This window comes from Miscanthus floridulus, chromosome 5 (genome assembly GCF_019320115.1).
Source record: "Miscanthus floridulus cultivar M001 chromosome 5, ASM1932011v1, whole genome shotgun sequence".
In the NCBI taxonomy this organism is placed as follows: domain Eukaryota; kingdom Viridiplantae; phylum Streptophyta; class Magnoliopsida; order Poales; family Poaceae; genus Miscanthus; species Miscanthus floridulus.
The window spans coordinates 124,961,602-124,975,389 of record NC_089584.1 but is presented as its reverse complement, the minus strand read 5'-3'; the positions used below and the strand labels follow the sequence as shown (position 1 = coordinate 124,975,389).

At 45.0% G+C, this 13,788-nt stretch overlaps 1 protein-coding gene and 1 long non-coding RNA gene across 2 annotated transcripts; one reads left to right on the top strand and one right to left on the bottom strand.

Annotated features, from left to right (window-relative positions):
* Nucleotides 1–3,448: 3,448 nt before the first annotated feature.
* LOC136453440 (uncharacterized) lies at nt 3,449–5,258 on the bottom strand. The gene is made up of 3 exons (XM_066454010.1): nt 4,979–5,258; nt 4,605–4,648; nt 3,449–4,079 (listed from the first exon to the last, which is right to left on the bottom strand). The coding sequence occupies exons 1-3, from the start codon at nt 5,145–5,147 to the stop codon at nt 3,867–3,869; spliced, it is 426 nt and encodes a 141-aa protein (XP_066310107.1). The 5' UTR covers nt 5,148–5,258; the 3' UTR covers nt 3,449–3,866.
* A 7,151-nt stretch (nt 5,259–12,409) lies between these two features.
* LOC136453439 (uncharacterized) lies at nt 12,410–13,414 on the top strand. Its single transcript, XR_010759022.1, has 3 exons — nt 12,410–12,561; nt 13,114–13,242; nt 13,327–13,414. It is a non-coding gene; the product is annotated as an uncharacterized lncRNA (long non-coding RNA).
* The last annotated feature ends 374 nt before the right edge of the window (nt 13,415–13,788 follow it).

The window sequence follows — 13,788 nt, the reverse complement described above, 5'->3', positions numbered from 1 at the left end:
CGTCTAAACACAAATGAGACACTTGAAACATGCTTTTAAAACACATGAAAACAACTTGAAAACCATTGCAAACATACGCAATATCGAGATAAAACACTTGCAGCACATGTGTGAAACGTATGCAATATCCAGATAAACACACTTACAATAAAACATCCAAAAACATAGATAAAACATTGGGAACAAACCTTCGCAACATATATGTACAACCATTGCAACATATGCAACATTTTGATCTACTTTTGCAACATTCATCTGAAACAATTGCAACATATCTTTGAAACATCCGAAACACTTGAAATATACGCTTGTCCCATGCGTTTTCAGCACACATCGCTATATCTCCTTGTGTTGACATTTCTTAGCCTCACTCTTTACTAAGTTGTCATCCCTAACATGATGCCAAAAATGCGTTGTTGGTAGTTATTGAGAACACTTATAAATTTACATATACTAAGTAATCCACAAGCGCACAAATAATGTACCATTGTAGCATTTCACCCGGGAGTATACCAGGTATCGTTATTTATATTTTATCCACAGGGAGGATCTATGGAGTTGTATTGGCATAGAGATATTGACAAATATATATACTTATGATAAAATCAGTCTCATGCTATGGCAGGGGTAAGTCAAGGGATAAATATATAATAAGTGTAAGGTAATAATGGTATTCCAGAGATAGAAATAGAGACTCATAAAATCTAGTACGGCTAAGCAGGAGATTCGTTAAGAGCAAAAGATTCATAAGTCATTCCTTATTTACTAAGTCTTTTGTACACCCAAGTATATACACTCTCATCTATAGTATAACTAACTTTGGATCTATGCGTAAGAAACATTACGAAGGAAGATCAAGAACAGAGCTTGTCTCCCTTCGCAACCATGTTCTACTTGCTCTACAAATGGAGAGTGGACTATAAAGGACTCAACGGGAGTGTCACATCTGCGATCTACCACATAACCCAGAGTGCAGAATACATCCGCAGGCAAACAATATCTAAGCACCATGCTTACATAATGTCGATCACTTAACTCACTCGAGTACTGAGCTAAGAGTTTTGCGAACATATGCATAAATTCATCATCAATCATAACCATATCAAGCATACAACTAGAGCAAACTAGGAACATAATAAATAGCAACATAATATTGGAGTAGCACAAAGTCATAAATATAGAGATACAATGGCTATACCAGTCTCCAGACAGTAGACCTGGAATTCTGAGCAATAGCCCACACTCTACTCGAACCTTCTAGCTAGCCTATACTAGAAACTTGAAGAATTAGAGCTCTACTATCTTCTCTCTAGAAACCCTAATTTCTGGTCTAAACTTGACTTATGGCAGTGTGCTCTAGAGGGGGACAGGGGCTGATTATATAGGCTAGAGCGTTCAACGTGAGCCCTTGGATCAAACCGACTTAAAGAACAGTGGAGATGCAACCTCAGAGGCGGTGGAGAACCGGCGTAGCAACGGGGCTGACATGTGGGGCCCACAAGGGCCGGGGGCCCACCTATCACCCTCTCGTCCTCTGCTTTGGCGATGTGGCTTTTGGAGTCCTCTAGAACCTTCTAGAGTTGGTTTCACTGCGGATAAGCGCGATTTTATTTGACGTTTTGATCTCCCTTTACGGTTTTCTGAAATAACCCTGCTAAAAACACAGATTCATAAAAACTCGTGGAAATTATCAGTTTAAATCCCTAAGTCTATGTTAGTGATCATTTTCATGCATTATTTCAAGTTATATTGAAGTTTATAATGTATGATAACTATCGTCAACATCTTGCTGCTTGTGAAAATCGAAGCTCGTCGGCGTGTGAAGTTCACCGTAGACAACTGCGTCGTTGCCACCATCGACCAGGTGTACTTCGCCTACTACGAGGCCGCCGGGGACCCATTCATGGCCGCTGGTAACGTGGGCTTGATATGTGCCCCCCCTAGCCCCCTACAGCCGGCACCACAGTCCCCATCACCATCGGATCTCTTGCCGCGCAGTGGATCTGGTGGAAGGAGCAATGAGATAGAATTTGGCAGAGGCGTGCAACGCCCGCGATCAGCCACCCCGTGCGGGGGGCTACGCCGCATGGCTGGGGCATCGCCAGGCCAGCCATGCGCAGCGCGCGGAGGTGGTCGTGCTTTGGGCCACGTCGGGAGAGAGGGAGAGAGAGGAAGGGGAGGCTGGGGCGGAGGCGCAGACGGTGCGAAGCCAGCGGTGTCGACCGGCTGGGGTGGGAGCGGCGCTGTCGCCTGTGGTGGCCGCGGGTACGGAGGAGAGTGTGCTTCGATGATTTCTTTTCTTTTTTGCAATGTGAGCGAGCGGCGCGAGTGGTGCCGCGTAGGAGTGCATAAGAAAGCCTCGTAAGCATCGCTGCCTTCCCAGAGGCGTAGCTAGGATTCGTAGCTATGGTGGTCCATTACTAAAATTTTGTTTGACCCGTAAAGACGGCGTACAAGTATATAAATTATGAAACACAACTAAGATAAAAAGGACATATAAACCTCGTAAAATAGAGGACTATAGCTTTTGTAACGTAGAATTTAGCTATATTACGTACCCCTAATAGTTGAAGTATAGTATGCCACTACTTCTTTGATGCATAATTTTGAAAAAGGGAAACAATATCATCACTCCTCTTCATGTTTCAACAAATATGCAAGAGAATTATATAACATTTCAATGGCAGCACCGCAGCAGGCTAATTGGCTTTGGCTTAGCAGCTGTCAGTTTTGTCTTCATCTCAGGATTTAGATGCACGTATCAGCTGGGCAGCTGCTCAGCGTTTGCCGTCGTGGAGTCCCAGATGAGCGATGGCTGCGCTCGCCATCTCACAGCGTCGCCCACCCCCAACGGCTTCACAGCATGGCCGCATGGAGAAGAATAGAAAGGGGCGGCGGGGCGAAGTCTACGCGAATGCACGAACTCTCACGATGGGCGATGTCTGAAGGCAGTACGCAGAAGGCCGAGGGGGACACAGGCTGATCTCTCCAGTCCCAACTCTACCGATGAGCTTTGGTTGGGTTGAGCGCAGGGTGGTCCACGGACCACAGGGACCGCCCTGTAGCTCCGCCCCTGTGCCTTCCAACGGAACCGTCCATCCGGATGGACGTTCTGGATAGAGCGTTACCGTTTGGGAAATAGCCCGACGGCACACACCTTGTTGGAGTTGGAGTGATCGATCGGCCTAGCATGGTCTGGATTTGTCCAGTTCCACTACACGTTGTGTAATTTGTGCTGGACACTTACGAACCTGGAGAGCGCGGGAGAGACCAAGCAGGTTTTTGAACTGTTCCATACTAGCACGATATATAGTACTCGAATCCAACACTACATTTCGCTACAAAGTTCACCAGAAAATTGTGTAACAAGATTCAGATTGCGAAAAACAACATAAGAATAAATTGAAGAGACCGAGTATCAACACTTTCGAAACAGATTATACGGACATGTGCAGGAGTGGGCCGCGGCAGGTCCCGTCTCAGGCACTCTCTCAGCTCGCCTCGCCGCCCTCCTCCTCGATCCAGCACGCGCTGACGCGCCGTACGCCCGCCATGCCTCCGCTCCGCTCCACGCGCTCGTGGTAGGGCCGTGCGAATTCCAGCGCGCGGCACGGAAAAAACCATGCACAGTCTCAGTATCCCCCAGCGGACCCATAGCGGGCAGCCGGTCAGTGTGGTAGGTCGCGACGGCCGCCACGCGCGCTGCAGAGTGCAGATCCCGCCCATGCGCGCGCGGCGAGGACCACGACACCGCGCGCAGCGCAGCGCAGGCGAGAGCCACCCCGCCCCCGGTGCAATAATGCAGCGTAGGCCCGGCGCCTCGGCCGGCTGGCTGGCCGCCTCCTTGCTCGGACGGCGGAGTGCGGTCATGGCATGTAGAGGCGGTTGCCGCACTTGCACCTCCACGCCTCCGGGTAGTACTCGGTGGTGACCGGCACGCCCGGCGGCACGGCCACGTGCACCGGGTAGCACGGGCTGCAGTCGCCGCACTTGGACGTGCACCGCGGCGGGTCTGACCCCGGACCATCCGCCAGCAGCCGCCGCCATTGCCCTTGCCCACCCGTGTTGATGTCGCACCCCTGCGCGAGCAGCAAGAAGAATAATGAATCATCAGTGATGGTACGTCGGTCGTCGCGCACGCGTGGAACGTACGTACGGATCAGTCGGTAAGGTCGCTATCGTGGGTCGGTGGGTGGTGTTGCCATTGCCGTTGCATACTTGCATCGATCGATCGGCATTCGGCAGTGACGTATGGTCAAAAGGCCATGGGACCCGGCGGCGTTGAAGGGCTGTCGGACGGGGCTGTGCGAGCTGGCATGGCCGTGCCTGTGCGGCTGTGCCTGCGATCGCTACGGACTACTGGGAGCTGCAGTGTGCACCGGCCATGGCGGAGCCGGGTGCCGGGGTGCGGTTGGCGTGTCCTCTGTCGCTGTCTGTGGGTTTAGAGATTTGATGTGCTAGCGGCTGGTCCATGGCGCATCGTCATGAATATGAACAAGGCAACAGCTAATCAAGTCGGTTTGATCTCTGCGCGGTCTCATCGGTACGTGTGCAGTGGATAGAGGACAGTAGGTCGTAGAGACGAGAGGGAGATGGATACGAACCTGATCACCGCAAGATGCTGCCGCTCGTCCTCGTCTCCAGGATTCTGAAGAGCAAAAAGGAAAAGAAGAGGACAATGAAGTTACTTTGGGAGTAGTGATCCTCAATCCTAAGCTAAAACACATAACTGCAGTGAAACCAAGATCAATCCGGTGCTAGACTAGTGCAGGCAGCTACGTGCATAAAGAACATAAAGAACACATCATGAGGACGAAGCAACTAGTGAATGAACCTTGGCAAACATGAACCACGGATGAGAAACGTGTGACACCAATAACTCTGCAGAGCAGGGTCACCAGAGAGAACCGGGGAAAAAAATTTCCGAAATGCGGCAAACATCTGCATAAGAGTGAGAACGCCTTTCTTGATTCGTTACCTGAACGGAGCAACACAGTACTCCCCCTGCAGCCGCTGCCACTGCAAGCCCAGGACCGGACGCCGCACAGGCAGATGATGGACACGGCGAAGCACAGCCCCGCCAGCTTTAGCATGGATCTGCCACACCACCTCCATGTCCATCTCCGCCTCCCCCGGGAGCACTCCATGGCCTCCCCTTTTTTCAAGCCCCTGCCCTGAAGCCGCAGCAAACTGTAGAGCCGGAGCTCGGCAGACAGCCAAATTTAGGAAGCAGAAGAGAGGCACGGGGAGGGGGCGTGCGCTCGCGCTGCGCACCCTCACTGACTGCTGCTGCATTGTAATATAGACCCCCCTGCGCTGCGTCCCTCTCCCGCTGGAACGCCACTGTAGCCCAGTCAGATCTCAGCGCGGCTACCTCAGACAAGACTACCTGATCGTCTAAGTTCAGGGCTTGGTTAAATAAAGGTAAAGTTTTGAGGTGTGTATATCGGGTATCATAAGAGGATGTCATGTAAGGTATTCGGATACTAATAAAAAAATTACAGAATCTGTCAATAATCTACGGGATGAATTTATTAAGCTTAAATAATCTATCATTAGCATACGTGTTACTGTAGCACAACATTGTCAAATCATAGGTTAATTAGGTTTAAAAGATTCGTCTCATAAATTAGTCATAAACTATGTAATTAGTTATTTTTTAATTTATATTTAATACTCTATGCTTATATCAAACATTTAATTGGACAGGAATAAACTCAAGCGAAAGAAAGGCCTCGATACATCAGCGAGAGAGAGAGACACTGTGTACGACCATACAGACTATACAGAAGAGAAGAGAGCATGCAGGCAGGGGCATAGCTGCGTAGGACACTGACTCTAGTAGTGCACGTAGCTTCGCATCCTCCGCCTCTCGCCTCACCCGTCACTTCAGGGTAGACTTCTAGGAGTAGTCGTTGCTGTGTGTGTCCGAGTGACTGCCTGATTGCCCGGTGCCGGCTACGGATAGAGATGGATGTCAATCGGCGTCACCAAATCTCTATATAGGAATCCGGCTTCCAAAAGCCACGTCGCCCGACCACCCTTCAACCGTTCGATCGGGCGGGCTCGCCATGTGGACCGTCAGATTTTGGATCGGATCGGGTCTCCGCCTGTTCCATCGTGCTCCCGCATCGGGAATCTTCTCGGCGCGTCGGCCCGTAGGCTCCCGTGGCGTCGATGAGCAGAGCTGCAGCGCGGGCCAACGGCGCGGGCATGGTCCACCGGCGAGGCGGCCGAGCTCACCGGCGAGATGGCGTAGGCGAGCCGAACGCGACCTTCCCGCCCGGCGCTCCCGTCCTCACGCCGCCGCACTGGATGTAGGGCCACCACCCTCCTGCACGGCCTGCACCGCCGCCGGTACTTCAGTCCGCCTGCCTTACCCTCCTCTTCCCCTGCTGTCCCCGTGCGGCAGCTCTTCCCTGCCCGTATTGTGGCATCCTGCGCCCGCCGCTCGCAGCCATCGAGTGGAGGTGGATCGGAGCCCGCCGCTCCGCTTCGTCGCAGCCGTGACCATGGAGACAGAGGCGAGCTCAATGTTGAGCCCAAATGCCCAATAGCCATGGCGGAGTAGAGCAGGAGGATATTGCGCTTATACCAGTATGAATTCCTCAGATTTTTCCTTTACATATCTGCCCATCTCTGTTTTCTCAGCAACTTGTTTGGTTCATCTGCAAAATCCGTTGCTGAAGGAGCTCTGAAATCGATAGTGACACTGCCCCATCCCTGCTCAAGCTACACTTACAATACAATGTTGTGTGCTATTGTTTATACTTAAAATAATATCAATTATTTTGCTCAGTTTCAATGACTGCCCCTAACATTGTTCTTATTTCCAATCATCTTACTACATGTTGTGTTGTGAAAGTAAATATTTCTCTCACACATAAACTGCTAAGTTAAACACACAGGCCTAGCAACTCTGACACAGTTATGGGTTGATGCATCATGCATGTACCTTCACTGATAGCTCAAGAACTCTAGAAGAATCAGATGATATTTTTCATACTAATGACAGGCTCGCTATCTATACTAAAACCACCACCACAACTATATTCACAATGTTTGTAGCCCTATTGCTAGCCATGTTCACAATGTTTCTAGCTCAAAAATCTATTCCCCTTCTGTTGCCTTGCCTGTATATACTGTAACCTACTACATTCACAATGTTCCAAGCCCTGTTGCTATATGAATGGGATTAAGATATAAGGCGAAATGCAAGGGAATGTATGAATTACATTGGCTTTGACTACTCCATGGATGTCTGTTGGCTGATTGGCCATGAAATGAATTACATGGATCTTTTTGTACAGTTAATTAACAAGTCATTAACATGGTTATTTTTCTTAAGAATGTTGCTAACATACAAAGGTAGCTATGCTGCAATTGACCTCCAAGTTTATCTTTTTATTATCTCTGGTTCTGTGATGATCTTCTATGTCAGATGTACTTCTGTAGTCTTATTTTAAATGCATTAGTCATTACAGAATATGTAAAACCCAGCCACTTTACAAATTTTCATGATATTGGTTTTCAACATAGCACCCCGGCCGTCTTACAAAACAGTACTAATCTCTGTAAACTCAACCATCTAGCATATATATATGCAGTTCTTTACATGTGCACTAACTTACAAGCTGACATCAAAGTTGCTCTAGGACCTTTTACTACCAGGATGAAATAATTGGAGAAAGCAATCTATGCAGCTAACCCTGTCCTCTATTCAAGCTTTAAGTACAATATAGTTTCACAATTGCGGAGCAAGAGATGAGAGTGCATATTTTGCTTCATAGTAAAAATTTCTTTCGGCCATTCTCGGTGATCCCTGGCTGGCCAGCGGAGCCTACCGCCATGGAGATCTCGGAGAAGATTAGGTCCTGCAAAAGGAGGCATCGTGGCTGGTAATTCATTCTGAGCTTCAAACATTTACAACGCAATTTCAGTTGTCATAAGTTGTAAGGATGGGAGTAATCAATGTATGCCACATCAATATATGTTTGATTGAAACAAAGCTCCATACTTTGATACATTTGCTAGCTTCAATATTGAAAGAAAAGGTGTCAACTATCAAGTACTCAGCTCTATTTTTTCTGTTATTATCAATTATGTTGTCATTATACTGCATATCCAAGAGTTGCTGGTTTTAATCATGTAATATCCAATTTTTTAAATTATCCAAAATTCCCATGAAAGAAATCATTCCAGTGATACATCCAAAGCTCATTGTAACTATGACCATTATTTTTCTACACATGACACTCTAGCTTGCAGTGAAAGAGTTGCAGACGATTAATACCTTCAAAGCACAACACGAGACGCTTCTATACATCATGAGCTGTTGTCAAGTAATCAATAACTTGCTTCTCAGCATATCAATGTCAAATGATCGAACATTATCTGGGGCTGTTGAATTCCTTCCTATTCTTATCTATATTACTATCAAGGCAAGGGCAATCCTCAGCTGCACTCAAATCTGAAGAGTTATCTGACAAACCTCATTTCACCAAAGATGTTTATAATAGATGTCAACTCTCGCTATATCTGTTGCTAGCCCAAGTACCTCACACAATCATATGCTTCTCAACTCCTACTTTTTGTGGAATTACATGTACTTTATTAATTTGCAGAGATGCTTTCCATCAGTCTTAAAAAGGTTATCATCATGTAAAGTACCTAACAGGCTAGGAGCCCAAGCAGTGCATGTCCATTCAAAACAAATCAAAACAGAGAAAAATGAGTCATATCATTGAAAAAAACGTGTTTTACTTGAGCAATTTAAATGCAGTCATGTTTGGCTCTGCTCAAAGCTTTGAATTTAAACTCAAACAACATATAATATTTGCTTTATATACTATTTCAGACATTCTCTTCCATTGCAACATCTTTGAAAAAAAAATGCAAGTCTACTATACCTCCATCTATGTTCCGCTATATTTTGTGCTGATTGCTAGAGCTCTCCACATAACTTTCTCAACTCATCGACTTCTCGTAATTTGGATTTTAGCTGTGCTACTATCTCTCTCCTTCTGTAAATGATTTGGCTAATCTGTGTAGTTAAATTTTTTACTTTGTTTTAAAAGCTTCAGATCTTAATACAATGCTAGAGTGTGAATCTTAGACAACACTGCCACTGCTGTAGTTTTGATTGCGGTGAATATGTGGATTGTCATCTCGAAAACAATTTCTATCTTCCTTTGAAATTATGACTCAAGGTAATAATTCTACGCAATGGCAACGATCAACATCAACTCCACTTATCTGTATAATTATATTATACTACTGCTATTTATTTTCCACAAAAACTAAATAATATTAATTATAATATAATTATTAGCTTCGTGATGCAAGCACCACGGGACCGCGCGGCAAGGCCGCGCTGCTTTCTAGTGCTACTACCGGATACTCACTCAGAGTCACTCGTCTTTCTTCTACCCGTGGCCCGTGGGGAAAGGAAGGACGGTGGTGGAGCTGCTGCATCCATGTGCACCCGTAAAGCCTGCGGTACTTGACAGAAGTTAACGCAAACATAGGGGCCCAAGCCCAGCCAGTGGTCCAATAGGGAGACGCACATAACGGGGGTCTGGTAACCTGTCGTTCTTGGGTCAAGCATAACATAAGTTGAGAGAGTAGCACATGTGCAGCCGTGGATTCGATTTAGATTTGTACTGACGAATGATTATGTTTAGGGTTTAAGGTTGTTCTTGTGCACGCGTCGACCGTGCATCAGCGTGTAAGAAGAGCTCGATCGAGTTGCCTATCGGCTGTTGGCCGGTTGATTTTTGGGCTGATAAAGTCGGCTGGTGCTGATTTATTGTGAGAGAAAAATACTGTTGGCTAAGCCCTGACTGAAACCAACAAGCGAACATGTTGTATATATGTTTGCCGTGCTTCCGATTATCCTGTATGAGCGTAGCTGCTCTTGGGCCTTGTTTTTCACTCTCTCTCCATCACATCAAATCTTTGGATACATATATAGAGTATTAAATGTAGATAAAAAAATAACTAATTACACAGTTTGATTGTAAATTACGAGACGAATCTTTTGAGCCTAGTTAGGTCATGATTGGACAATAATTGTCAAATACAAACAGAAGTGCTACAGTGTCAAATACTGATTTCTAATCTCAATCTAAACAAGGCCTTGGTTGAAAATGAAAGGGAACATGGCTACTGTTTTCTTTGGGCATGTTCTTCGCAATGGCAACCAAAACTTGCAATCACCCAGTGCAGCAGTACGTGAGGTGGTGAGCTTGTGTGAAGCAAGCAACGCGTGGATTGGGCACGCATCGGTTAGTGGACTCTGCGGCTATGTTCAGGCATCCCAAGATGGCTTGTCGCCTAAAACTGTGCTGTATGAATCCTACTGTTTTTCTTAGGCCCTGTTTAGATCCTATCAAAAACTAAAAATTTTCAAGATACATCAAATCTTGCGACACATGTATGGAGCATTAAATATAGGTAAAAAGAATAATTAATTGCACAGTTTACCTGTAATTGACGAGACGAATCTTTTAAACCTAAATAGTCCATAATTGGACAATTTTTGCCAAATACAAACGAAAGTGCTACAGTAGCTAAAAGATAAAAATTTTCGTAACTAAACGCGCCCTTACCGTGCTCAGTCACAGTGTCCTTTGATCAGCAGGCTTTACAGATTACAGTCTACACAGGTCCCCCTTTACAATGGGCGCACACACGCAGCGAAGAACAAGGAATGCTGCGGGTCTGCGGTTGCGTGCTGCCTGCCCGCGTTGTCCACCGTACACGGCCATCGATCGGGCCATACGGACGTGCAGGCGAAACCACAACAAGCGCACGGGAAAAAAATTTCACCGGTGACAGTTTTTATGGTCATATGGAGCAACCTGTGTATCTACCATGAATTTTTGATACTTGTCTATGGGTTTTACTTTTACCTGATAAATAGAAGAGTATGGTAAAATTTCTTCATCCATGAGCGTGTTAATGGGCATAAACCTCAACCCATCAGTTAGAGTCGGTGCGGGTACTTGTTCATGATCTGTGTGTCACAACAATGTCTAGCTAGAGATGGCAATGGATACATAAAACCCGAGTAGCCAACAGGTTTTGCCCAAAAATAGCGTGTATGAAAATGTTTCATCATCCGTGGATATGCTATTGGCCCCGTTCGCTTGTCTTAAAATCCGACTTATTCGGCTTCTTTTTTTTCAGCCGAAATAGTGTTTTTCTCTCACAATAATTCAGCCGGAACAATTCAGCCAAGCGAACGGGGCCAATAATCGAAAATCTCTACCCATCAGTTAGTACCCACACCCACGTATCTATGGAAAATTTATATCAATCACAGTCATACATTTGCTATTTCACTCTCATCAATTTAGCCCAAAGATAGACAGTACACACTCATGGCTCAATCTAACTATGAAATACACATATATCCACTAGATCTATGGCAATTAATACACAGAAAAAAAACCCACATAACCATAACACAAAATAGCTCAGTCGACTAACCCACGGCAACCCACGATCTACGGCAATTAGACTATTAATTAATTGTGAAATTTTGTTGCTATGGTACCGATGTCGATTGCTATTTACAAATATTTGACATTGTATGATTTTAATCATTTCAAACATTCATGTCTTTCTCTCTGTAGCAGGTATGCATTCAGGTAAGGATTGCCTATTTGGGTATTTTTACTCGCCGGAACCGATATGGGTAAACTCTTTTACTAATGTACAGGTCCCGCAGGTATTTTAGTGGGTACAATTTTTTCTAGTGGGTTCAGGTTTGGAATGCACTACACGATGGGCGTGTATCCTGATATGAGTGTCATCTCTAGTACTGATGCATGCCTTGCACGTCTCCACGTTGATTATCTGCCAAAGTGCATGCCGCCATTTATGGATCCGCAACGTCAATTCACCTGGATATCAGGGGGGTAATCCTTCAGGCTGCAATCAGAAATTTTTATGGTGGCAATAATCTTGATATGCTGGTCGAATTGGACAGCTAGGAATGACTTCATTTTTAAAGGACTCCAGGCAGATGTGCAAAACCGCAAGAAGAATTTCTTCAAAGAACTGAAATTGGTTCTACTCCGGGTTAAACCAGGCGCACTCACAAGATTTGAATTATGGCTACAGAATATTGGGAGTTGCTATATTTCAGTCGCCTGAAATATATCAACCATCTCAGGCGACGTCCAGGGCCCTTGGATCTTCATCCAAGGGTCAGATCTGTTCTCTGTTGTTTCTCTGTAGCAGGCAACAAAACGGGTCCGCAAATGAACCACCAAAGCAGCTACCGGGCCCGCCAGACCTTAACGGGTGCAACATCCGATACCCGCTATATCAAATAACTACTCATTCGGCCCACAAAACAGCTATTCGGCCCAATTGAACAGTTCACAAATTACAGCTCTGCCACTACACCCTCCAGCAAGAAAGAAAAACCCCGATCAATCTGGATCTAGAAGAGGAATTACAGTGGAGAGGAGCGAAAATTAGAGAATAAATGCACAGGTAAAACACAAGAAGATGAACAAGGGCAAAGGATATGATCTGCCTAGGAAAAAGGTACTAACCAGTAAGATTATTCTATTTCTTGCCTTCATCTCCTTTTTCTCATTGCATCAGTTCACTGAAACACCTGAACCGTAACCATCTTGCTTCTGTCTTCTTTGTTGCTGTTGCTATAGGTCTATAGTTATCCAAAGTAAAGTACACTTGTCAACCCGATTTAGATTTTACAAATCTAGTGGGATCCATGCCTACATGGTGGTTGATGACTAAAAGAACAATGTGTTATGAACCTAGGCAACTTGTATAGAATTTAGGGGCAACTTGTATAGAATTCAGAGACAACTAGTATAGGATTTACATGTAACTTGTATAGGATTTTGGGGAAACTTGTAAAGAACTCAGAGGCAACTTGATCACAAATTGATCAGCTTGTGGAATTCCTTGCACATGACAGAATTGCAATAGAGGCAGACACCCTTCTTTTTTGCTTGTTTGTTTTGGTTGTAAGTTTAGATGACCACCACAAATGTCACTGCCCGCTGGCTGACTGCAATGCAAAAGATCTTCTTACACCTAAAAATAACAGTTTGTTGCATGTTTATGCAGGTTCACAACGAACGACTGCATCAAATAGGAGATGAAGACTTCTTAAGGGAAATGGGTATTGGATGTGATGACACTGGACTGGAACTTACACAATTATCAGAGATAACAGCTAACATACATTGTGAACAGGTTTGAAAATTTTATTTATCTTATTATATGCAGAGTGCTTTGGCAGTGTTGCTTTCACTAATCGGTTTATCTTAATATATGCAGAGTGCTTTAGCAAGAGATTTAGAAGCCAATATTCAAAGTTACTACAATTTTGATTCAAACATTGTAAACCCCAATTATACTAATCAGGTAAATAAAAATTGCAGTTATTACATATTAAGCTACATTTTCAATGCTACAAACTTGTAATTTAGACTATTCCTAATTGCAACTACTGATATTTGAGTTTCTTTTTGTTTGTTTGTAATGAACAGGATAGTTCATCAGCACTACTGAAATACAACAGTTATGGACAGGATAGTCTTCTTCATATGCAGGGTGCGTCCGAAAGAGAAGTGGAATTCAATCCTGAGAGCTACATGTTTCATACAAACATTGAAAATGCCAACAATACTCATGAGGTAAAAAGGAATTCAACTTATAACACATATTGTCAGTGTGACATATATAAGTTCATCAAACCCTGTGCAAAAAATATAATAATAATAATGCAGCAGGCACTAC

Excerpts from the sequence above, each read along its gene's own strand:
- LOC136453440 (XM_066454010.1), bottom strand. The coding sequence starts at position 5,147 with ATGGAGTGCTCCCGGGGGAGGCGGAGATGGACATGGAGGTGGTGTGGC. Across the intron at positions 4,649-4,978 it reads TACTGTGTTGCTCCGTTCAG|AATCCTGGAGACGAGGACGA; the intron begins GTAACGAATCAA and ends TTTGCTCTTCAG. Across the intron at positions 4,080-4,604 it reads CAGCATCTTGCGGTGATCAG|GGGTGCGACATCAACACGGG; the intron begins GTTCGTATCCAT and ends CTGCTCGCGCAG.